The sequence below is a fragment of the Acromyrmex echinatior genome, chromosome 14 (genome assembly GCF_024713525.1).
Source record: "Acromyrmex echinatior isolate Ae372 chromosome 14, ASM2471352v2, whole genome shotgun sequence".
NCBI classification, from domain to species: Eukaryota; Metazoa; Arthropoda; class Insecta; order Hymenoptera; family Formicidae; genus Acromyrmex; species Acromyrmex echinatior.
This window is the reverse complement of record NC_141865.1, coordinates 1,839,654-1,865,881: the sequence shown is the minus strand read 5'-3', so window position 1 is coordinate 1,865,881 and position 26,228 is coordinate 1,839,654. Positions and strand designations below refer to the sequence as shown.

At 30.2% G+C, this 26,228-nt stretch overlaps 3 protein-coding genes and 1 long non-coding RNA gene across 10 annotated transcripts; 1 reads left to right on the top strand and 3 right to left on the bottom strand.

The window, feature by feature from the left end:
- The first annotated feature begins 441 nt into the window (after nt 1-441).
- On the top strand, nt 442-19,529 carry eIF2Balpha (eukaryotic translation initiation factor 2B subunit alpha). 4 transcript variants are annotated; one of them, XM_011057862.2, is made up of 9 exons: nt 442-840; nt 1,560-1,661; nt 2,069-2,208; nt 2,314-2,430; nt 2,495-2,607; nt 2,710-2,854; nt 3,065-3,190; nt 3,303-3,475; nt 18,938-19,529. In XM_011057862.2, the coding sequence occupies exons 1-8, from the start codon at nt 828-830 to the stop codon at nt 3,453-3,455; spliced, it is 909 nt and encodes a 302-aa protein (XP_011056164.1). In that variant the 5' UTR covers nt 442-827; the 3' UTR covers nt 3,456-3,475; nt 18,938-19,529. The 4 variants fall into 4 exon arrangements, with proteins under 4 accessions (XP_011056164.1, XP_087269042.1, XP_087269041.1 ...); XM_087412916.1 differs by lacking the exons at nt 442-840; nt 18,938-19,529 and adding exons at nt 868-1,075; nt 18,599-18,723; XM_087412915.1 differs by lacking the exons at nt 442-840; nt 18,938-19,529 and adding exons at nt 869-1,075; nt 12,331-12,643.
- Nucleotides 1,472-2,647, bottom strand: LOC147907322 (uncharacterized). Its single transcript, XR_015547259.1, has 2 exons — nt 2,506-2,647; nt 1,472-2,206 (listed from the first exon to the last, which is right to left on the bottom strand). It is a non-coding gene; the product is annotated as an uncharacterized LOC147907322 (long non-coding RNA).
- On the bottom strand, nt 7,656-22,853 carry FER (tyrosine-protein kinase Fer). Of its 4 annotated transcripts, XR_015547258.1 has the most exons (16): nt 22,282-22,853; nt 21,136-21,309; nt 20,927-21,023; nt 19,855-20,050; nt 19,496-19,633; nt 19,211-19,420; nt 18,924-19,107; nt 17,774-17,944; nt 16,709-16,945; nt 16,402-16,578; nt 16,118-16,331; nt 15,824-15,976; nt 15,020-15,142; nt 14,820-14,942; nt 10,055-13,032; nt 7,656-10,007 (listed from the first exon to the last, which is right to left on the bottom strand). XR_015547258.1 is itself a non-coding variant. In XM_011057859.2 (15 exons), the coding sequence occupies exons 1-15, from the start codon at nt 22,492-22,494 to the stop codon at nt 12,890-12,892; spliced, it is 2,553 nt and encodes an 850-aa protein (XP_011056161.1). In that variant the 5' UTR covers nt 22,495-22,853; the 3' UTR covers nt 7,656-12,889. The 4 variants fall into 4 exon arrangements, 3 of the variants coding, with proteins under 3 accessions (XP_011056161.1, XP_011056162.1, XP_087269039.1); XM_011057859.2 differs by having other exon boundaries at nt 7,656-13,032; XM_011057860.2 differs by lacking the exon at nt 17,774-17,944 and having other exon boundaries at nt 7,656-13,032.
- Nucleotides 22,854-24,741: 1,888 nt separating this feature from the next.
- LOC105147095 (nurim homolog) lies at nt 24,742-26,187 on the bottom strand. The gene is made up of 3 exons (XM_011057870.2): nt 25,815-26,187; nt 25,118-25,598; nt 24,742-24,890 (listed from the first exon to the last, which is right to left on the bottom strand). Exons 1-3 carry the CDS (start codon nt 25,939-25,941, stop codon nt 24,767-24,769), a joined length of 732 nt encoding a protein of 243 aa, XP_011056172.1. The 5' UTR covers nt 25,942-26,187; the 3' UTR covers nt 24,742-24,766.
- Between the last annotated feature and the right edge of the window lie 41 nt (nt 26,188-26,228).

Sequence of the window (26,228 nt, the reverse complement as noted above, 5' to 3'; positions counted from 1 at the left end):
CTGGATCAACAACAACCAATCAGGCATTAATAAATAGAGAAAGAATGTTCATCCATTCAAAGAGAATCAAGAGAAAGTGGAACGGATTCAGCTGGAAGCTGCCATGTTTAGCGTGTCATTGAAATGAATAGGAGATATGATAAGAGCATGATGGAACTTTAGGTTTGTTATGTTACATGGTCCAACATCCTCCAATGTGCTTCTGTTACAGTTGAACGACAGGGGAATGCTGTAGTTGGTTGGTTCTTACATTCTGGGTATCAATCATGAAACTTTATCCCTAGGATGGAAAGTGAAAAGTGAAAATTTTAACCATTGAACTTAATGGAGAAATTTTTCACTTTTCACTTTTCATCCTGGGAAAAAAGTTTTATGATTGATGCCCTGAACCGGTTTAACCTGTGGAAACTAGGCTCATGTAATCCTTTTGGTTTCTGGCCAAGTTTACCTCGTTAACAAGGACCACGGGCTCTATTCTTGAATAGTATCGCATACGTAAAACTAGGGAAATATTACCTTTGAAAGTATATCTTTAAAATGAAAATATCGGTAAAGCTGTACACTCATTGGATATCGCATGTCACACGTGACGAATATCGCTCTGGTGTGCCAGAGCCATAATCCTTCCACCATGATCTGAACATAACCTTGGATCGGTGGCGCAATCAGGTTTTAGATGGGTGTTTCAAATTTTGATGCTGACAACACATAATATTTTATGCAATATCTTATATATTAATGCTGAATATAAAGTAAATTTGCTTCTGTTTCGTTAATTTATTGTCATCAATCATCACGATCATTTACAATCAAAATAATAGGTCATAATGGATAAAGAAGGTACATGAAATCAGCGTTGTACTTTTATTTCCTTACATCTGGTGAAAAATGTTATTGTATTTTAAAGGACTGATGAATTTGATAATTATTCAAATTATCTAAGTCATCTAATTTAATAAAATTATGCTCGTTCACGTTTTTACACGAAGCAAAAGAATCTGGCTGTATAAAGTATCACTTTATCAGAAAGTAAAATATTAATCGTTGAATCTGATGCGATTTGTCAATCTTTCAGGTAAAAATATCTACTTAGCATATTAATATTGCGATGTGAACATGTACATTGATAGAAAAAAATGTACAAAATGAAATATGTACTTGTTGACAAGGGGAACTTTCCAACAAGAGACATTGTGTACAATCAACGCAATGCTGCAAACGCTTTGAAGTGTTTTTTTTAACTGGTCAGTTTGTAAAATTCTTTCTTCTAATTGATCCATCAAATGCTTCAAAGCATTTGTAGTGAGATTTTGACCACAGCCATTGTAATACAATGATCATTTCATGTTTAACATTATAGATACTTTTTCCATTAAATTTTCTTGTTTATTTTGTGTAAGAATATATCGAATAAACTTAATTTTAGTATTGAAAGTAAGGTAAGTAATTATTAAAATAAATTACCAAAATATTTTCACCAGATTATAATGGGAAATATTTTTAAGTAGGAGTCTTATCAAATGAGAATCTAAAAATAACCATTTGATAAACTTTTACAGAAATATGTCAATACTTCAACAGCATTATAAAAAATGAGAAAGATGTTTCTGCTGGCATGGCTGCCATTCGCACCTTATTAAAAGTATTAAAACATTCTAAATGTAAGTATTATTAGAAATATACTTATATATCTTGATATAAAATATATACATGTGTATTTTAAGAATATTTAATATAAATACATTAATATATTAGGTGTTGGAATTAATTCGTAGCGTTTTACAAGTGATGGGAAGTACTTTCATTAATGTATTTTTTAATGCTCATGTAAAATAAATAACATTCTTTCATTAAAAAACGCTACGAATTAATTCCAACACCTAATAAATACATATTGATCCTTATTGTATACATTTGTATTGAGTGAATTTCTTGGACATTACAATAAAATATTTAAAAAATATAACATTTTGTGTGTGCATGCATTATATTTTTAATATTTTATTGTAATGTCCAAAAAATGCGTACACAAAGTATTATTTTTCATATACTCTTCTCGGTTTTGTAGCAGAGACAGTTCAGGAGCTTCGAATTTGCTTACAGCATGCAATTGACGCTATGCGCTCCACAGAAACTCCGGTCACCGCAATTGCTTCAGGAAGTGAATTGTTTCTCCGTTTCATCACATTAGCGACATTGGATACATCTGTAAGAACACTTATCGTTTAGATTTTGTTTTATACTCTGAGAATAAATTTCTTGAAATTTAATCTATAAATAATGTAATTTGTTGATGCTTATTTTTTTTATTAGTCAATCGCAGAATGCAAAGGGATCATGTTGGAAAGAGGAAAAGTATTCTATGAGAAATTAGTTGCAGCTCGAGGAAAAGTAGCCAAGGTTGCAGCACACTTTATTACTGATGGCTCGGTAAGAACAGACTTAAATTATTTGCGATATTTCCATTATTTTCTGACTTTTATCATTTTATTAGACTATACTTACGCATTCAAAATCAAGAGTAGTGCTGCAAGCAATGAAGGAAGCTGCTGCAAATAATAAAATATTTGAAGTATATGTCACATCAACATCACCTGACAATAATGGGTATGTGTGAAGTTTTTCAATGATAAAATACATATCTTTTTTGTGATTATCAACTTTTGTGTTCTTATCTTTTTCTTTTTTTAACTTTTTTCCTTCAAACAGAGAAGAGATGTGCCAGAGCTTAACAAAGTTGGGAATATCGTGTACAGTGATACTAGACTCTGCAGTAGGATATGTGATGGAACACATAGATATGGTAATGGTTGGAGCAGAAGGTGTTGCAGAAAGTGGTGGTGTGATTAATAAGGTATATGATCATTCAACGGAAATATATAATTCTCTTGTAATTTATTAGGTGTTGGAATTAATTCGTAGCGTTTTTTAATGAAAGAATGTTATTTATTTCACATGAGCATTAAAAAATACATTAATGAAAGTACTTCCCATCACTTGTAAAACGCTACGAATTAATTCCAACACCTAATATATATGTATTTTTTCCAATTCTCTTTTATAGATAGGTACATATACAATGGCTATGTGTGCAAAAGAGGTGAAAAAACCATTTTATGTACTGACAGAAAGCTTCAAATTTTCGAGAATCTATCCTTTAAATCAAGTAGATTTACCTAATGAATTTAAGGTAAATTATATTTGTATACATTTCAAACCAGTTATAACTTTTGTATAGGAACAATGTAAAAGAATCTTTTCTGTATGTAATAATCCATAAAATGCGTTATTGCTTGTTGTAGTATACATATAGTGTACTTTTAAGTAAGAATTTGAAAAAGGAGCACCCCTTGGTAGATTATACTCCACCTCACTACATCAGTTTGTTGTTCACGGACTTGGGAATTCTAACACCATCAGCTGTTAGTGATGAACTCATAAAATTATACTTATAATTTGGAGGCTTTTCTGAGTGGTGAGTTTTCTAAATTCTACGAGTTAATATAATATAAGGAATAGTTTAAGTCATTATGCGAAAGTTTTGTCTGTGGAAAGTGTAAAGATAAAGTGAAAATGTCTGTTGCGTTTTTATAAAAAAATACGCGCGCGCGCACGCGCGCGTGTGTATGCGTATGCGTGTGTATATACAGTACCAGTCAAAAGTTTGGATGTAACGCGAGTTTCTCTATTTATTCAATAAAAATGAGTTTGCGTAATGAGATGATAGCCTATATGCCTGATATAATTCTTATTGAAAATGTACAAATCAGAGTTTTCTGATTAAATCTACTAGAGTTTAGTTGTGATAACTAAAATTTTGATTGATATAATCACCATTTTCATCAGGCATTTTTCTCAGTGAAATCTTTAATATAATTTCATGCATAGATTTTGATAATTAGGTTGGCTCTAAGAACTCAAATCAGTTCTAAAAAAAGTCATCAATTTACATTAGCAAGACTATTCCAATCAATCCAAATTGCTATTATTTAAATTAAGAGAAGGACCATTACGTTTTATACAGGTGATCCAAAACTTTTTACTGATAGTATATGTATAGATATACAGTCCCAAAAAGATTGGAACAACACTAAGGGGAGATTCTTGAGATTATTTTAAGACGAAAATTGTAATACTAAAATGTCAAGACTATAATAGGTTTTTAATTGTATATAAGCATTTAAAGTTACCAAATCATATCATCTAAAAAATAATAAGGTAATGTTGATTATTTTAAACAGAACATCATATTTTTTATTCCAAAATCTAATAGGCGATATCGAGAACTTTCCAAAACACGATTAAAACTTCTTGAATGTTGTTCAGGATATCCTGGATAACATTTCAAGATCAAGACATGAAAATTATTCATCTTATTTTCATTTTTGCTAAAAATTCATTTTTATATGAAAATTTTAGATTCATTTAGATATGAAAATAAGAAGTATGAAAATAGTCTTACTCTTGACAAATGTTAAAAGGTCTTAGCCATCGGTCGCACACCTTGCGTAATGCTAATGTCGACAGTACTGTAATTTTCGAGCATTATAACTCAAAAAGTACTCAATGAAAAATTACTTTATTTAATATTTTGAAAAGTTCTCGACAATCGATTATTAGATACTGGAATAAAAAGTTGAGTGTTCCATTAAAAAAAAAACGACGTGACTTTGACCTGATCTTGGCGACCTAAGGTCAAACTGATAAGATCAGTAAATAGATCTTTTTAAACTCTACATCTCTTGTCGGAATATTTTTACGATTGCACCTTATCTTGCGAAGATAAAAGAGTCGTAAGGGTGGTCTGAAACCCGTATAATTTAGTAATTTTATCTCTTCTATATTGTATAATTGTTACTTGTGAACAAAAATAACCACTGATTCTTTAATGTGAAAGGAAATGTGAAGAAAAAATATCAAAAATTATGTAAAATAGTGTAGTTAAACTTTTTCTTTTTTTTTTATTGTTCGTTCAGACCAAATTTAACTTTAAACTTTTAAATTACTTTTTTTATTAATTTAACTTTAATTCAATTAATTTCATTATGGATTAACTTGTTTTAATTAAGTTAAATTTTCAAGGCTGTAACTTTAATTTAATTTAGTTTTAAAAAAAGTAATTTACTCAACCCTGATCTGTAGTTATGAAACTGACAAGTCAATCATTCCATTCTTCAGAAAAGTAGCTATAATTGATTAATTTTATAATTAGGAGGATACCAAACATAGTTTACAGCTCAAATTATGGTATAGTAAGGGCTTTGGCACACAAAAAGTTTAAGCAGTAAAACGTAAGCAATAAACTTATCTGGAATTGACCAATCACAGTAAGGCCATAACATAAACAGCCAATCCAATATGTTGATTTCTTTACTACTTATATCTTGTTGCCTTAAGTTTTTTGTGTGCCATGATCATGCCATGAACTGTTCCCAATATAGTAAACTGCATGAAACTTGACTGATCGAGCGGAACCTCATTACGTGCGTGCGTGTCTGTTCTTTTAGCTAAAATTCTTGCACGGTTCATCCTCCTTTTCTCTCCACATTGGAAAAAAAAAGAAAAAAAAATAAACCGTATAAGAAGTTCAGCTAAAAAGAACAGGCCTAATTACACGCACGCACGCACACAAAATCTTTATTTAAAAAAATTTAAACAAAATATAATAAGATTTTCTTTGATTAAAAACATTAAGAAAATATCCGGACAAGAGGGAATAGACGCTGAAGATCATGCGCTGATATTTAATTCTCTGCGAACCAGGTGTGACCATAGACTTCTATATAGATATTATTCTAAATTATAATATATTTATGATGAAGCATGGGTATGAGATATTTATGATATAGCATGGGGTATGAGATATTTCACATATGATCCATATGTTGATTTTCTACCTTGTTCGGGAAGAGTTAAAAAAGAAAAATTAAATTATAAAATTTATTACAAAACGTATCATTATGACAAGATCATACATTTCGATTAGTCTTCTAATCCTCTTTTGCGACGAAAATTAAAATGCTCATAAAAATGTATTTCAAAATTAAGTTAAGATGCATTATTCATTATTATTAGAGAGTCTCAAAGGAAGAGAGTGGCAAACTATATCACGTGACTCGTCTCCTCTGATTAGACATGGGCATCAAAGCTCCATAGGCATGGAAGAGATTGGAGAAAATTGGTGACTCTCGTCCTGATTGGACGAGGACATGTGATGCAATTTGCCACTCTCTCCCTTTGAGGCTCTCTCATTATCTCCGAAGTGGATAATGTCTTCTCTTAAAGAGAAAAAATATCCTATACCAATTAAAAGGCTGAATGGACTCAAAGTATTAACTGCCTACAGCAACCATAACAGATGTTTAAACCGTTAATTCATAATTTATTATTGTTTAACTGTATGATCAGAATTATATTATACAGTGTTTGGTTTTTAATTAATGGGACACTATTAATTTTTTGTTTTTAATTGTTAACTTTCCATCAATTATAATATGAGGATTAGCGGTTTACACATCTGTTGCTGATTCCGCAGGCACTTTAAGTCAATCCAGTCTTTCAATTTGATATGAGATATTTTTTTCTTAATATAAGAGAAAACATTATCCACTTCAGAGAAAATAATGCAATGTTAATTTTGAAGTATGTATTGCGAGTATTTTAATTTTCATCGTTGAGAAAGATTAAAAGATTAATAGAAACGTTCGATTTTGTCATGTTAAAGAACATATAGTTACATTCGGTAACATTCGTTTGTAATAAATTTTATAATATTATAAGATTTCTTTTTTATCTTAATATCAGCACATGATTTTTAGTACCTATTCCTTTTTGTCCGGTTTTTTTTTCTTATTATTGTTTTAATTTGTCTTTATTTATGTATTACACAACAATACCACTGAGTATTTTATATACATATAGAAACAACATAAATGTCTTTCACATAATTGCACGTAAAAGATAACAAGTAATAAATTGTGTCTATATGAAGATTACATTATGTTATAACACATTAAAGTGAACTCAACGGAATCTTATGTAATCTATACATATAAAGACCTCTTATAATTGCGTGCAATGTTATACATTGATGTCGTTTGAACAAAAACATTGTAAGAAACAGAACATCTAAATTACAAGAATCTTGGATCATTACTTTGAGCGCGTAATTAACTTTTAAAATTTTATACACATAAACTACAAATGGATACATGCATTTACATATCATTTTCATCATGATTATATATTACACAATAATTTATAAATATAAGATTTTGTTTCTCTCTCCCTTTCCTTGCTCCTTTCTTTTACATTAGAGAAATAAGAAACGCTCTTATAATTAAAATATTATACTATAAGATTCTTAATTATACCTTTTCTCTCCTAAAAACTAAAATATCCTTTAAAGACTTAAAATCAGCGGTATTAGTTTTTTCGTGACATTTCACGTGTTTTTATTTAACGAGATTCCATGCAAATATTTATTAAATGGATATACAAGATATATAGCTATATTGCTTAAATACTTTCTAAAGACTTTTATACTACCTATATGATGAAATGGATTCTGCGTTAGAAGAAGAACGGGAAAGAGGTAAAGGCGGGGATGTCATAACCGGGGGAGAGGATAAAACCTAAACATTTTGATATTAGAATTTTCGTCTTAAAATAATTTTAGGAATCTGCCATTAACAGGTGCATCGAGTTTGAAACACACTCTATAGAATCTTAAATATGCTGGAAATTTTTCATATTGAAAATAAGTATATTTCCACTGTACTTTCAATTTTAATGGAAAATGACAAATTTAATAAATACATAAATATAAGATACGTTTGAATACGCGCCTATACAATTTAATACGTATAGTCAATATATATACATTCGAGAAATACTACAAAATATGAAAGAAAACATAGACAACAGATGATAGAATTGAATAAATAAAGTCCATGCTATGTCATAATTATGTGTGAATACAAACGTATTCAAGTTATCTATACACACGCACACACAAAAGGTAAGTCACTTAAGACCGATTACTCGAGTAACACCTAATTTTTGAGGATGAAAAGAAATGTTTGAAGTCGCATGATGATCCCTCCCCCTTCCTTGATACTAAACAATTTTTTAGTATCATATTTTATTTCACATACTTTCACTTTATTTTTCTTTTTTGGAGTGACATTCATTCCAAACAAAAGAAATCTCACTCCAAAGGTATAAAATCTCACTCTAAAAAAAAAAGAATGAAAATCTACCGCTCTTATTCAAGAGTGCAAAATCACTCTTTTGCAATGTAGTAGTATTTTAACTCTTTTGAAGTGAGATTTCACACACTCCAAGAAATTTAGAAAGTATGTCTTATGATTATTGTTATGGAAAGTGTACGAGCCCCTTAATCCGTTAACTTATGTCGCAATCTGTAAGAATTTATCAATTACAATCAATTAAGGAAGATAATCGACTGTGATTGATCATTGTTATAGATTTCGGCCTGTAGAAATGATCCTTAATTCTTACGGTATATTTAAAGGCTATTGTTATGGAAAATGCAGCAGCTTTAAGTGACTCACCCTGTGTGTATGTGCGTGTACGCGCATGTAAGAAAGAGAGAGAGCTAACAATATTATTATAATAATATTATTAATCATAAATTGAATTATGGACGGAGAAATATATATAATATATTATAATAATTTATAAAACATAACAGTTAAAGAGAGGGACTCGTTAGCACATATTCATTCACATCGGCTGTCTAGTAATTTTTTACTGTTTTACCAATGAGAATATTTTATTTTAAATTGATTAATTAGCAATGCGCGCTATTGGATCCCTCTTATAATTAAACATTACTAATAAAAAATATAAGCAATGGCATTCACATTGACATGGTTTCACGATGACGTATATATGTTTTATACTGATATACACATATGTATTATATATATAAATACAGCATATCAAGGAAAAGCATGACAAAATAATTCAAAAAATTGTTTTCCTTTTTTTGTCATTTTCTGCTTATACCATGTTCTGGTAAATCATTTACTGTTTTCTTGTTTTTTATCATTCCATCTTATTTGTTAAAAAAAAATGTCTTAAAATTTGTTTTTAATAACTAAATTATCTATAACTTATCATTAATTAACACATTCATAATCACTAATGTAGTACTGTCCTTTTAGAAATTATAGTTGGTTGCCACTGATATATCTTTTTGTATTCTAACTTTAAATTAATCAAAATGAATTTTAAACAGTTGAAGTTAATTTTAATTTGAAAATCAAACAAAAAAACAATTGCTTTGGGAAATATTGCATAAGAAATAAATATTCTTCTCCTCAATATCTATTTTTTCGATAATCGAGGGCACATTTTTAAAATTTTGTTATTATTTGAAAATGACTCGAAAAATCAGTCGAAATAATAAAGTATTATACGTATATGACTAAATCTCCTATCTACTAAATTTATTTCTGCATTTTAACACAATCGCGTGACTTGTTTTATTTGTCATTTCTTTTAATATTTGAAATAAATATTATAATATATTCTAATGTAAAAGTGTACAATTTTTTAAAGTAAAAATATTTAATTAATTTTATTTTCATTTTAAATGTTTGATTAAAAATTTTCATTAAAAATATATATGTATATAATAAATTCAAAAATCTTTTAACTTTAACATTTCTCGTATTCAAAATTTGACATTTTCTCTGTTTAGATTGGTAACAAGTAGATTCCTCCAATTTCAAACACTTATAGTTTTAAACGATATTTTAAAACAAATTTTATATATTTTTTCTTATTTTAATATTTAACAGAACTCTGCGGCAATCAGTTAGATTAAAGTTTATTGTATTCTGCTTCTAGTTAAAAAAAAAAGATAAAATTATCGAAAGTGTTAAGATTCACTTCATTTAATCAGAATTGAGAAGGTTATAAATTGATTGCCTACAGCACCGTTTGCCTAAAGTTCGTTTGCGCACAAAAATTATTGCCTACAGCACCGTTTGCCTAAAGTTCGTTTGCGCACAAAAATTATTGCCTACAGCTCAATTGCCTACATATACTATTGCACACAAATATAAAATTAAAAGAAAAGGGGCACGTTTTCGCATACCACACTATTGCGTACAAATTGCATTGCATACATAATAGATTATTACCTTACAGGTAGATTATCTACAAGCACTTTTGCGCACATATAAAGTTAAAGATGATTTTGAAATACGGGCTTCATTGCGAACTCGATAAAAATACTGTGACTACATGCAATGTATTAAATCTTTGCCTTACTAAATAGATGAGTCTACAATACATTAAAAGTAATAAATATCAAAATGATTAGACAGATCCCTACGCAAGGTAGGACATATCATATATCACAAGCAAAGCCCTAATGTACGTTGCTGCCAGTAATAAACATTTATTCATATTGTTTTTATTACAATGTACTTTAATATCTAATTTCTCAGTGTTATTTCTCAATTAAAAGCTATTAATATGGTGGGTAAGAGAGGCGAATATTAAAGTGCATTATGTTTAAAAAAAAGAATATGAATGAATGTTTACCTGCAGCAATATGTTATGACTTTACTTTTGATACACGATGCATGATATTATTTTTTTGCGATTGACGCACGATCTGTAGATATGGGTTTTAATGAGTTCAATCTCACCTGCGTTCAATTATACAGTTTTTCTCATTTAAGGAGCCGAAAATGATATCATCTGATGATTAAAAGATCTTTGATCATCAGCGCGGATCCGACATTAAAACTGTAGTCCCATATATCAATGGATATCACCCAGGCTGAGAGTTGAACATTAGGCTATAATCTAATTCCGGAAAAATCCTTTGTTGCGAAAACCTCATGAGAAGTAGGCCCTGTCCCGCGTTGGAATGTTGCACTATAGAAGAAGTATTTTGTATAGAATCATTTATTTACTAATAGCGTTTTCTCTTGGGATACACTGAGTGTAACCTCGCACTATACCAGTTGCCTATAAGTGCTGCATCAGTGTTATACAAGTGTACATACACCACTTCACTACTTCATGCTATCATGTTTAATTCTGCTGCTGGTTGACTTTCATTTTCAAATTTTTAATGTCACACTGGCTCTACACCGGTCTCTTTGAGATCGTGTAACAAAACCCCACTTCGTACATAAAATTTGCACTACACTATAGCCACAGAAACACGTTACACTGAATGAGTTCGCCTATCACCAGCCAAGGAAACACACTACACTGTCTGAGTGTTGCACTAGTGGACGATAGTGCAGCCAAAAGAAAACGCTATTAATTTTATATTTATGCGCAACAATGCACGTAGGTAAACTATAGGCAAATATGATGTGGGCAAATGGTGCTGTCAGCAATTAATTTGTAGGTAAACGTTTCTCTTCCAAAATCTAATATATTAATATATTAAATTATATTAATATATTAATATATTAAATTTAATAATCCAATTTTTCATTATCTTGTTAATTTGTTTAAATTTAACGTGATGTTCAATAAATTCATTCTTCATGACACCATCATAGATGAAGCCTATTGGATAAAATATTAGGCTAAATCTAATCACAAGTTATAACCAAAAATTAAAAAATCGGATCTAAAATATTTTTTTAATGTGAATCAAACAAAAATTATATCAATCACATTCTTTCTTGATACATGTATTTATAAAATACGGTTTGGTTGTGAGCATTTCATATTTTTTCGAAGTTATATATATATATATATATATATATATATATATATATATATATATATATATATATATACATACATATATATACAGGGTGCGACACCAAAATCCGGGAAAATTTAAATTAAAATTTTCCGCTATATTGTGCCTCCGCCAGAGATTGTTGGCGTCCGAGAAAGCCTTCTAGTAAACAGTCATATTCTCAAAATGGCAAATTCGTTATGTTGAAACCAAGTGCGGAGTATAATCGAAGAGCTGCGATCATCAAAGGTCTTCGCACTGGGCGCTCAACGGAAATAATTCTTTCGATATTCGTTTAGAGATCAACCGTTTATGACGTTGTGGCAAAATATACTTTAGAACAGTCTAAGAAGGTTCTAGTATGCCAGCGAGAAAGAGTCACTCGAAAGAACGCACTGCGAGGACCCGTGCAGTTGAAAGGGCTCAAGCGCTGATTTTGGATGACCCAGGGTAATCGTTGTGCGTTCTGATGGATATAGTGAAGCCGTGGATGAAAACTGTGGTGTCCGGAAGGCCATATGTTTTTCAGCAGGATGGTGCATCGGCTCATACGAGTCATTTGATTCAAAATTGGCTTTCAGATAACGTCGATATGTTCTGGCCCCCCAGATTTAAATCCTTTGGACTACTACATATGGAGCGTAGTTAAAAGAATCACAAACAAGTCTGGGCATCCCAATGTGGCGTCATTAAGGATCACTATTGAAACAGCATACGTCGGCATGGATAACGCTACATTACAGCGTGCATGCGAACGCTTCAGGTCGAGAATAGAAACCGCCATTCAAACTAATGAGGAATATATCGAATAATTGTGCTCTATAGAGATCCTCCAAGTGCCAAGGATTTTTTGTAATATTTAATTTTTCATTAAAAACATTTTGTTTAAAGAAATTGTTCGATTTGTTCGAATTTTGGTGACGCATCCTGTATATATTAGGTGTTGGAATTAATTCGTAGCGTTTTTAAATGAAAGAATGTTATTTATTTCACATGAGCATTAAAAAATACATTAATGAAAGTACTTCCCATCACTTGTAAAACGCTACGAATTAATTCCAACACCTAATATAATTTTATATATTATTATTAGGTTTTCATGACCAATTTATTGGCCATAAAATAGTCTTAACATAATACTTATAAATATGCTTGCGTTAATGTCTCGACCACGGTAAATATTTGATCGAAATGTGGCCGTTTCTCTGGTTCGTAATCCCAGCATCGCAGCATTAATCGATAGATCTCTTCAGGTGTTCCATCTGGAGCTGGCATTCGATACCCTGATGCAATCAATGTGTACATAAATTGGCAGAATACATTAATATATGTAAAACAAATATATATCTCATTTTAATTGATCACTTCAAATTAGAGATGGGCTAAATGATTATTTTTTAATAACGATTATAACGGTTATTATTACTTCCGGTTATTTAAATAACCGGTTATTTAAACAGTTATTGGTTATTTTTTATAATATCCTATATTCTAATCTCATTTTTTGGATTATTTCTCATTTTTAAGTCATTTAAGAAATCTATTTTTTATATTTCATTATTTAAAATATTTGTGCAAACAAATGAATATAAAGTGTTAAATTTTATGCACAAAAATTGATGTCAACTTGGTAATGAGTAGAGACGTTATTTCGTTATCTGTTACTGAATAACCGTTATTGAGAAATAACTTTAGTAATCATTATTTGTCAAATTTGAAAAATAAATAATTATCAGACTTAAACGGTTATTTGCAAATTTTAAATTTCAAATATCTCTTGAACAATATATTTTAGGGAAAAATGTTTTTATATAAAAGTTTTATGACTTTAAAGAGAACTTTCAAGGAGAATTTTCAATAAGAAAGTACCATTGGTATGACTTTGAGTGGCATTGGGTCGAGATTAGGACAAGCGTCACTTTGAATTTTTTAAATAGAACTCTCCATTTTTCATTACATATTCTCATAATTATCTCGGAAGTTTTTCAAAACATAATAAAATTCTTTTTCATTAAGTGCTTTCGAGTTATAAGACTTGAAAGTTACAGCACCGTCAGCATTAGCATTATCTAAGGTGTCCGACCGACGGCTAGAACCTCTTTGAATATTGTTCAGTTTCATGATCTTCGTAACATTTGTCAAGATCAAAGTTTTTTTACGTAAAAATGAAAATAAGAGGACCTTCAATGGCCTTAATACGTAAAATGAAGAGTTCTATTTTAAAAATTCAAAATGACCTTGCCCTGATCTTAACAGCGCCTACCAAGGTCAAACCAATACTTTTTTATGTCCCCCTAATTCATAAAACTTTTGATTAAAATATTTTTCCTTAAAATGTACTGTCAAGAGATAAGTATTTGAGATGATCAATTAGAGTGAGATACCCTATATACAAAGTATATATCATGGCGTAATACAATAAGATAAAGTGAAACGATGCGCATAATGGCGATAACATACTAGAAACAACCAATTAAATTTGGATCTAAATTCATTCTTCTATTACGCATCAGCGGAAACATTTCATCATGCTATATATTAAGTATGCTAAAAGATTTCAAAAGGTAATTTTTCACATAAAAAGACGGAAATTTCATATAATCATATGTCTGAAATGATTTAGTTTCAAAGATACAAGGTTACAAAGTTGAAAAATTTCATTTTTTTTTTTTTTTCGAAAACCATTTCGAAAACCATTCGAGTTATTTTGATGAAACTTTAAACATATACAAAAATTCATCAAAATAATTCGAGTGATTTTCGAAACTTTTGAAAAAAAAAAACAAAATTTTTCATTGAACTTTACCACCCTATATCTTTGAAACTAAGTCATTTTGAATATATATGAAGTTTATCGTTTTGAATCTGTGAGGAATCAATCCTCAAAATTTTTCAGTGTACTTAGTATAGCTGTATAATATATATATATATATATATATATATATATATATATATACACACTTATATATATATATATATATATACACTTAATTTTAATATCATAACAATATTATGTTGACTCATGTTCGCCATAGTTAACTCCGTCAATTTCTGTTATTCATTTTCTTACCTGCATCTATTTTCTCGCGTGCCTGTGAATTGGACATGCCGCTGTATGGATTACCGCCTTTGGAGAATATTTCCCATATCAAAATCCCGTAACTCCAAACATCACAAAGCGATGTATATTTACCTGAGAGACACGAATGTATCAATGGTAACAATAGAATGTTTAACATTAAATAATGTAAACATAAACTTATGACTTACCGAAATTCAGAGCTTCTGGTGCGGTCCATTTAATGGGAATTTGTTTCATACCATCTGAAACTATATATTCTTCTTCTTCTCTTGACATTCCAAAGTCAGAAATTTTGACTATGCATTCATATCCTAAGGAAATAAAGTATACAACATTATATTTTATTCCATTATTATTACGTAATTCGTTCAAGTTCAAATTTAGTGTTTTCCATTCTTTCCCTTTTTAAAATTTAGCTTTAGGGTCTCTTTCATCTTGGTTAAACTAATCAACAGTTACATGATTATCAATGTGAAGACCATAAACAGCAATTTCATCGCATTCAGATATATAATTCGTATATATACATACCGATCAGGATTATGCATCTTGAATTCGTTTTAACAATATTGTAAAATTATATTTGCATAATCTAAATCTCATTTTGAAATCTATTCCATCGAATATTTGAATGAAATTAATGTACGGTTTAAATATACAAAGTCTTCTTTCACTTTTTTCAAAATTATAATATTCACCAAAAATATAAAAATCAACATTTTATCCATTTTTAATATAAAGTATTAATAGAAATACAGATTATAAGAACACTTCTTATAATAAATTATGTTTAGTCTTCACATTGTAATCATATAACCGTTAGCTTAACCGAGGTTGGTGAAAAGTCGATATAACATTTCGTGAGAAAGAAGTGAGACCTCTGTTCTTCTTGCAGAGGATACTCACAGAATTGCATCTGAAATTCAAGACCCTGTGATTCGCCCATGCGAGTTTGTATAGGAAAAAGAAGGTTATTTGAAAGAAACCCTTACCTACAAGGCAGTTGCGAGCGGCTAAATCTCTATGGATGCAATATTTAGATTCCAAGTAACTCATACCAGCCGCAGCATCCTTACACATACGCAGTTGCTCCCGTTGTGTTATTGTACTAGCATTCTTGCGTAAATACGTGAGCAACGAACCACCTAGAATTAGTGATTAGCGTGTAGACTATCGTAGCGTATACATCGGTAGATTTTCAATTTCGTATTTTAATACAATAGAATGAGAGCTAGAGATGTTAATGGTATTAGCATAATGCAACGTAATAAGATTTGATGGCTTACCAGGCACCAGTTCCATCACGATCATGATCGGTTGCTTTTGAACGCAGATACCGATGAGTTTAACTATGTTCGGGTGATCATATTGTTTCAATATTCTGCCTTCTTGTAGAAACTTACGTTTTTGCTCGTCTGGTAACGTTACTTTGCATGTCTTCACAGCTACCTCAGTCTTACAAGTCTTCAGTTGCGCTTTGTAAACGTCTCCAAAATTTCCCTGTGATCACATCGTCAACATATATAGCGGCATATAAAACATACAGGAAAGCTATTATCAGCCTACTCACTCGACCTATTTTCTCCAAAAGAATGACATCATCGTTATTAAGCTCCCATCGCTCACGTAAAATTGGAGTCTTAAGAATAGCACCAGATCGACTGGTCACTGGCAAGCCAGACAGCCATTGATGCCTGATTAATTCTTGAATGGATGGAAATGCCGGTCCTTCGAATCTGTAATGTCCCTGCCATAACGTACATTAATATAATCCGTTCCTTCGAATAATATTATAATAATTTTGAGAATTGAACTTTCTAATTTTAATATTATATAAATTTATGTATATTAGTATACTCTATTGAATTTATTCTTACTTCTTGTGTAAGTTGTACGATAAAATGCTTGTGCCCATCCCAACAAACAGATAAAACTATTTGACACTCATCGTTTCTCATTGTTTCACGTACTAAAAAGTCCCCTTCATTGACGAGTAATCTTACAACTTCTTCTCTCGGTAGTACCCCATGAAACCATTCTTCCTCCATAAGAGGACCGCCATTTCCATTACTTTTTTGATTATTAGTTAAATGCGAGATTCCACGTAATGGTACCTAAAAATATATTCTTTTAAAAGTTATTTCTTTTTTTCCTTTGTTTCTATTCTTTTTTGTAAGCAACTAAAAAAATGGCAATTTTGAATTGCATCATTGTTACAATAAATAAGCAATATATTGGGAACAAAATAATATTTTGCAATTTCACTCACTGCCATAGAGTAATTCAGAAACAGATGGTCAAATTTTGTATCATATTCTACTCTCCTTAAACATAAAAAAAAAAAGATTATATAAACATAAGTTCGGAAATTCCTTCTTTTCGAGATATAACGTTCTTTGTTTATCTCGAAATTTTATGTGGATAGGTATCACCCGATAATTACGAAAAAGAATAGAATATGATACCAAGGTTTAGCCACTTATTTCTGAAATATTGTATATGCCTTGTTTTAAATTTATTTCTGTACAAATGTATAAATATCAATATAAAAATATTTATTTTCATGCGTGAAATTGTCATGCTTAGTATGGATAACAACATAATTCAGCATTAATAAAATATACTCTACATGAAATGCTCATTATTCATGCAACATTTTCTAATTATGATAAATCATGTAAACCATAATGCATAAAATATGGTAGTAAAACGAAGTTGTTTGCGAACTTTGCACTAATTTTTGTAATAAAAAGAATATCAATATGGAAAACTAGATACTGCTTACGTCTGCGTGGCAGTAAGGATAAAAAAATTTATTATAATACAAAAGCAGGGACAAATGTGTTGTATGTGAGTTTACATAACGTAAGATATATCAAACATCTTATCGAGCGCAGAAAAACACGAGCACTCGGATATCACACGAATAAAGTAACACATACAACTGGGGGGCTATGTTTATCTGCTTTAGCTGTAGGCCCTTCACTATTTGCCCTAATCAATCCGTTTTTCGAGTCGTTAATTGCTGGCAAGGATTTAAAGGGTGATTTTAATATTGTCATGAACCGCTGATTTCTTCTTAATGTGAACAAACCGTTGTCGACTGTATTTCTCTGTAAAGGGCCAAATCTAACTAACTTATAATTCCAGGCAATTTAAATTAAATGAAAGAATAATCAACATAAAATTTTTATGTATTATTGTTACAAAGTAATTTTCTAAAATCTATTCTAGGAACATCCTTTATAAAAATCTTTTTCTGAAAACATTCTTAAGGAAGCGTAGGACTCTTTCGGCTTCAAAAAGTATGCCTTTTTCATGTTTTTTTTTTTTTTTTTTTTTTTTTTAATATATAGATATTGTATAAGTTACAAGAATCGAATTTTTATAAATGGAAGTACATATTTTTGACTATTAATCACAATTTTTTATTTTATGCTCATTGAAAAGAAAAAGAACCCCCCTTTCTTCTAGGTCTTGCACGGCATATAGCATTTCACGATATCAGAAATATCTGACCTGGTTCATCTGAAACAAAAAATTCAAAGAGTCTATTAAATATACTTAAAGTACATTAAAAATTGTAATCCCTATCGGATGCGATTTTTCAAATTTTTTTATTTTTAATAAAATGGCGAACTTTCAAACTTAAAAAATCGATTTTCGATTTCAACTTTCTGGAAAAAAAATAAAGAAATCGAAAAAAAGCATCCAATAGAGACAATTTTTAATATACTTTAAGACTCTTTTTGAATTTTTTGTTTCAGATGAACCAGATTGAAGATATTTCTGGTACCATGAAATACTGCATGCTGTGCAAGACCTAGGAGAAGGAGAGTATTTTTCAGTGAAACATAAAATAAAAATTGTTATTAGTAGTCAAAAATATGTACTTTCATTTACAAAATTTCTATCCTTATATATTTCTCTTAGAAAAAAATCATGAAAAAGGCTTTTTTTTTTAAGCCAAAAGAAAACTTCTTTGTGCCCCTTTAATATCAAGGATTAATTAGAAATTTAATATTAAATCTTAAGAAAATGTTTTTCTTTGTTAACAAAAAAGGAAGAAATTACTTTTCAGATTGTACTTACTTTATTAATTGCAGGTGAATCAGTGAATGAACTTTCCATAGAAAGATCGCAACCCGAAGGTAACTCTTCACAGCCTAATTCATTGAGAGCACCTCTAATGACATCCACTTGTCTTTGTAATTTTTTCTCCTGGCAACGTAATCTCAATTCTTCTCTTTCACGAGAATAGTCCAAGACTGAAATCCTAATGGTGCAGGACATACAACGTTTGAAAGTTCATTCAGTAAATATCGAACTTGGTTGTAATAAAAGCATTGATGCATATATCAGTGGTAAAAAATTTATACCTAGAATCACTGTTATTTTCTTGCGGGAACTGTGAGCTCTGTCGATTTTGTTGCGTAGTTTTGAGAGAACCTTCGAGTTCCGTGAGGCGACTTCTCAACCAATCTATAGTCAAATTGTCGACAGTCAGTTTATTTGGCAATAATTTCCCTGAAGTGTCATCCACAAGGTTCTCATCAAATGTAAATCTAATCGGAGATGCTGGCCTAGTTCTACATTAACATTATAATTTGAAATATTTGTATTAAAATATTATATTTTTTAAGTATAGAAATAATTATATGTACTTATGTTTTCCAATAAAATCTCTATATTCCTCGATAGGCTTAATACTATCGACCGCCTTCAGCACTTTCATATGAATCTCCAGGAATTTCTCTGTTGTAAAATCTGTATACTTTACAATATCCTGAAGTATTCCTTTCCTAGAGGAAATAGATATTTAAATATTTTGTACATGTAAAAAATAATAACTATTAATTTTTATAATAAAGTTTTTACCTTCTCCATTTCTAGATGCAAATAGAAAAATCAAGATGAAATATTAAGGTTTTATTCAAGGATAAAAAATGATAAAAAAAAATTAGAAATTTGGCAGAGTGTATTTAGATATCATATATAAGGCTATTTATATAACGAAACTCACCATGAAGTTATGAATTCTTGGTGAATAGCCTGTTGCCGATGGAGCAAACTTGGCAAATAACAGGTTCTTAAATCGTGTTCACATTCTGTCACAGCACCTAGTAGTAGTACGTATTCGTTGTGTGTTAAATGAAGCTTTCTGCATGCCTTCTGATACTTTTCTCTTACTTCGTCTAATTTGCGGCCTCCTCTACCAGCTAAAGAAATTACATTATTCTGTACCACTTTCTTATTGCACAAATACAACAGATTTGATATGATACAAAATGATTTCTATTTGATTGTTTAGAAAGCTCTGCGGTTTGTTAGCTCAAAATTGTATATACAATATCTTTGTCAAAAATGAACGAAATTTAAATTTAAAAAAGGGCTTTAAAAGTAGAAATCTCTACTTTCAAAAGGTTACTATAATTTTTTAGTTTATTTAATTTTTTTTCACATATAGAAAACTAGTTGAAAAAGAAGGAAATTTTTCTTTGTGAATCTGTCACGTGTCAAAAAAAAATTTGCAAAATTTTTATCATGAAAACTTGAAGTTTTCCCTGCATTTTTCAAAAATGTTTCTATAATTTTTTAGATTTCTTGAGTTATTTACAAGTTAAATAAAAAGGAACATTCTTTGATTGCTTCTAACTTTCACTGCTACGATTCACCTGCTATTAAAAATATGACATTACTTTCCTTTTAACCACTGCGCAATAATTATAAGGACTATAATGTCACATTTTTGGCTCAAATTTATAGATTCTACATTTAAAAAATCAGCAGCTATACTATTCGATAAAGCAGAATTTCAGCCTTAAGAATCTGATTTTTTTAATTGTGGTATGATGATTCTTAACAAAGTTACGAGCAATCAAAATCAGAAGTCTTTTATTTAACTCATGTGTAACAAAATAAGGGGACATTTTAACAAAGTAACAAAATATGTAGGAACATTTTTAAAAAATTTTTGGAGAAAACTTTTCACGTCGAATAGTTGAAAATTTCTCAACAAATATATTCTGTATATAATTTTGAGCTAATAAATATCGTAGAACTTTCTGAAACCATCTAATACATAAACCACTTACACTTAACATAATACTCTTCAAATCGTGACCTCATTAATTTATACATCTCTAAATTCTTCTGATACTCCATTTTCTTCCTAGTTACATCATCCGTCAGCTTCAAATGAATAAATAAAAGAAAATTTTAATAATAATCAGAGTTCATCTAATTTGTTTACTATTTGCCATATTATACTTTGATGTTGCATCATAATATAAATCTTGCTTACTTGCTGAAACTGATTATTCAGCCAATTATGTTCCTCTTGGTAGAGTTTTCTAGCTCTCCTTCTTTCTGAGTACAATGTACTTAACTGATCTACAACAATATTTTCAATAGAATCTGCTTGCTGCTTGATCAATTTCGCTGTTTGATCAATAGAGTCCATTATATCTCTCCAACTCTGCAAAAATATATGTATGTATGTATGTATGTATGTATGTATGTATGTATGTATGTATGTATGTATGTATGTATGTATGTATGTATGTATGTATGTATGTATGTATGTATGTATGTATGTATGTATGTATGTATGTATGTATGTATGTATGTATGTATGTATGTATACATATATATATATATATATATTAGGTGTTGGAATTAATTCGTAGCGTTTTACAAGTGATGGGAAGTACTTTCATTAATGTATTTTTTAATGCTCATGTGAAATAAATAACATTCTTTCATTAAAAACGCTACGAATTAATTCCAACACCTAATATATATATATATATATATATATATATATATATATATATCTTATCTACTTTAAGCAAAATGTTCATATTAAGCCTATTCTTTTTGACTGAATTTTTACATTAGTTCTTTACATCTTTCTTCCTCTTTTTTCCTCCTGGAGAAAAGGAAAAAAAATGAACTGGTGCAAAAGTTCAGTCAAAAAGAATAAGTCTATTATTCCAACAATTTGCCAACAAATATGACAGATTAACATCACAACAACAAATATATTAAACATTCTAGCAGAATTTATATATAATATAATTTAACAGCAAATTGTCAATGAAAACCAATTTATTATTTCGTAATCATGTAAATAGTCATATGAAATGTCTCAGTTTCAGTAATTAATCATATTCGGTTAACAAATTTTGTAACATTTCTATTAGTATTCTGCCGAAAATTTCAGTAGCAAGAACTTGACAAAATTATGTGTTCAACACAAATAAGCGAAGATCATATTCAGTCAAAGTAGATCTTTTTTTTGGTGGATTTTACAATTTCTAATTTAAGCAAACTGTGTGCGATTAGTGCGATTATGTGTTAGCCTTGTACAAGACTTCTGAGCTGACAAGCAATTCAATAATACTGATGAACAGACTATGTATTCAACAGATTTGGCTGATTGAACTACCTGTGCTATAAGACTGCCAACGAGATCCTCGTTGCGCTCGATCTTCTTTCCTTGGATGGTGAGAGAGGAAATGGTAGAGGCATATTCTCGGTCGGATTTGACCTTTGACGTGAGGCACCTTCGCATCGTTTCCAGCAGCTTGATCTCGGCATCCTGACGGGTTAAAAGCGCCTCATGCGACGCCTGACCCTGCAGACTTGTGGAGAAACCCATTCCTCGGCGAATCGAAAACTATTACAGCAACGTGGTAGTGCTGATGATCAACGGTGGCTCATTTTAACTTTGCTTCGTTAAAATGGGATGTCTGAACATGACATCGATGAATATTCCTAACTTTTAATTTAGATGGGCTTGGCGCGTTGAACGGCGACGTGTCCGATATTGTTACATGATCAGCGTCACTAACGACAAGGATAACGACGACGTGCCGTTACTCCGGCGCGTCCCCGCGCAACTCTGAGATCAACATTTATATTTATACCCGTCTCCCAAAAGCTGTAGAAAAATTTTACTTTTATCAGCAAAATACCGCCATTGGGTAAGTCGCACGATGATGTCGATCAAGGCATGGGCTGCGTTCAGCAGAAAAAACTAATCAGTTAGGGCGCGTTCACATTTTGACGGGAAAACGGAAAAGCAGCAGCCAATCAGAACTCTAGCTGGTAGTCTACAATTTCGGCTTTTTGTACTATCAGCGCGAGTTCTGATTGGCCACTGCTTTTCCGTCAAGACTCTTTTCCACAATCGCAGAAAAGAAGAATAATGACTGTAGAATTGTGATTGTCGCGCTGTTCCATTCCGCTATAAATTTCCGCTCATGGAACGGCGGCCTTATGGTGCGATCCCATGGTGCGAAATTGGCGGAACGCTTGTGATTGATTATAGCCTCATTCCGCCGATTCCGTCGTTTTCTGTTACATAAATTTATTAATTTATTTCTTTTGCGGATTCTATCGATGCCTGCATGTATGTGTGTACATATGTATACTTATAAAAACTAATCTCGCTGAGTTGGTTTAAAAGAAGAAAACTGTCTTTTACAAGCGCATGGTTAATCAACATGCTGAGGCGTGTCTGGATTCCCACCTGGATGTTCTGCGGATGTTATGTCAATCTTGTTTAACATTTGGTAAAGAATGGAGTAATAATGGAATTTCAACATAACCCTGAAGATAATTAATTAAGTCTCCAGATAAATACGGTCAATATGGTCAAAACACGAATGTGTGTATATATATATATATATATATATATATATATATATATATATATATTATATATAGTATACAGAAAGGCGAAAATATAAATTAAAATCAAAATAGGTTCACAAAATAAAGTCGGGGCAATGTCCCTGTATATGTGATTTCCGATCCGCAGGAATTTAGTTCCAACGAAGAACCACAGAATAAGTACATACAATATGCATACTGAGTGTCGGCATGATTTCGACTTTGATGTAGTGCTTTATGCACAAATTTTCTTATATAAGGTCCACTTTCACCAAGCTCCGATTAACTTAATGGACCTAGTAACTTTGCAGGATTCCAACTGAAGTTGATGTCGGAGAAAAAATGTGAACTGAAGAGTTAAACATTTCACTAATTATAATTAACTGTAATTTTACATACTATATTGAACACAAAAATAGATTATTAACAAATAGCTACCAGAGAAAAATCTTGCTACATATAAGTTAGTATTATACAAATCTATATTTATAACTTCTCTCTTTGCATTTTTTCTTCGACATTAGCTTCAGTTTATCCTACAAAGTTACTAGGCCTGTTAAGTTATTTTTCATTATTTTTCGGGAAATTATTTAGCCTCCTCGTATCCGAAATTGACTTTACATCCTAAAATTAGACTCATTTGTGTCTTGCACAAAACGATCGAATCTGGCGTCATCAGAAACAATCGTCGCTCTTGCTTGTGAACTGAGATATCGTTAATATGTTCAAGATCATTTTTGAGAGATAAATTACATAAATGAGTTAGCTTGCATACAGAATACGTTATGAAAAGTATATTTTTGTACTTCGTTGTAATATTTTGTTATGTAAAAGAGTATGTTTCATAAACGTGACATCCTTTTTTCAAGTAATGGTATCGATAACGCATTAGTTTTTATAATGTATAACTAATAATGATAACGAGTATACTATGAGTATACAGTACTTTTAATAAAAAAGTAACTGTATAGTAACACATTATTTTTTTAATATTCTCAACTCTGATTATATATATATATATATATATATATATATATATATATATATATATATATATATATATATATATATATATATATACACACACACCCAATATATATATATATATATATATATATATATATATATATATATATATATATATATATATATAAATTTATATATTAATTTGTTATATAAATGTGATATGAAATTAATGTAAATTAGAAAAGAGATGTTAAAGCATGAAGAATCGAGATGAAAAAAATTTAATATAATTAAGATAATTCTATTTGTTTCTGTCTGAAATATCTAATGTGATAATTATAGTCTTCGGAATCTAGTGTCCATAATAATGCCATGTACATTGTCAATATGGTACCCAATAATACTCGATCCGCACTGTAAAAAAATCATATTTATCAAAGTTATTTTACCTTTTATTTGTTTTTCTATACTTGTTTTTAGAATTTGCTTAAAATAATAAATTTTTTTTTAATCTGTAAATATTGGCACAAAATGTATTCTATAAAAGCACTCAAAATTATTTAGCATGGATTGTAAATTAATATACTTGATTTAAAAGAAGCTGATGCAAAAAAATTAAATTTAACTTTATGAAATTTTACCTCATGACAGGATAAATCCACAAAATAGTAACAAATCCAATAAAACTAGGATGCCTCATATGTCTCATATATCTGCAAAGTTCTCTAGATTTCCTATCCAGTGGACTATTCTTTTTAGATACTTTGTACCATATTTGCTTGAGCCCGCAGAGCTCGGCAATGTCCATCATAATACATCCACTGTAAATAATACTCCAAGCAAATACATGGAGGCTGGAAAATATCGTCCAGACTGTCTTGTTGGAAGTTTCAAACTTCCAGATTGTTACAGCTGGAGTCTGCTGCCATTTATTAATTAAAAAGTGAAGACATGCCGAACTACAAGCATTATAAATACTCCTGCTAAGGTATTCAATGTTTAGTCTACAGAAGGTAAATTTAGTGAGCTCATTGGTCATAATAGAGTGTTGAAAGATAAATGTTGTAATAAGTAACATATCTGTTAGAAGAGACCATAAAGTAGATTTCTCTGCATTGTCATCTGAAAACAATCGAGGTGTTTGCACATATGCAAGTTTAATCTTATCAAAATTATTATAAACATTATTTATAACTCAAAAAATATATATATGTACACATGCAAAAAAATATAAGAATAAAAATATTTTTGTATCTTTCTTTTTTATTCTTAATTTGTAACAGTAATATACTACTAATAGGAAATCGCTCAGTTTGGAATCATTTAACAAAAACATACCTAATATTGTGTGTGAATTTTCATTATCTCCATGACTTGATAAAAAATAAGTTAATCTGCACAAAATGTAGCAAGTATATACAAAACTGGAGGCGCCCACGATTGCATTTAATATGTTCAAGATCATTTTTGAGAGATAAATAACATAAATGAGTTAGCTTGCATACAGAATTATGAAAAGTATATTTTTGTACTTCGTTGTAATGTTTTGTTATGTAAAAGAGTATGTTTCATAAACGTGATATTCGTTTATAAATAAATAAATAAATAACACTATTTTTAATGATTTTGTGTGTATAGTCATATAACCACATATAACAACTAAAGCGAAACCCAAGATCTAAGACTGACTGAGAGGACATTTCAGGAATGGTTTACAACGTTTCTATAAAGAGCACTTACACAGCCTATACA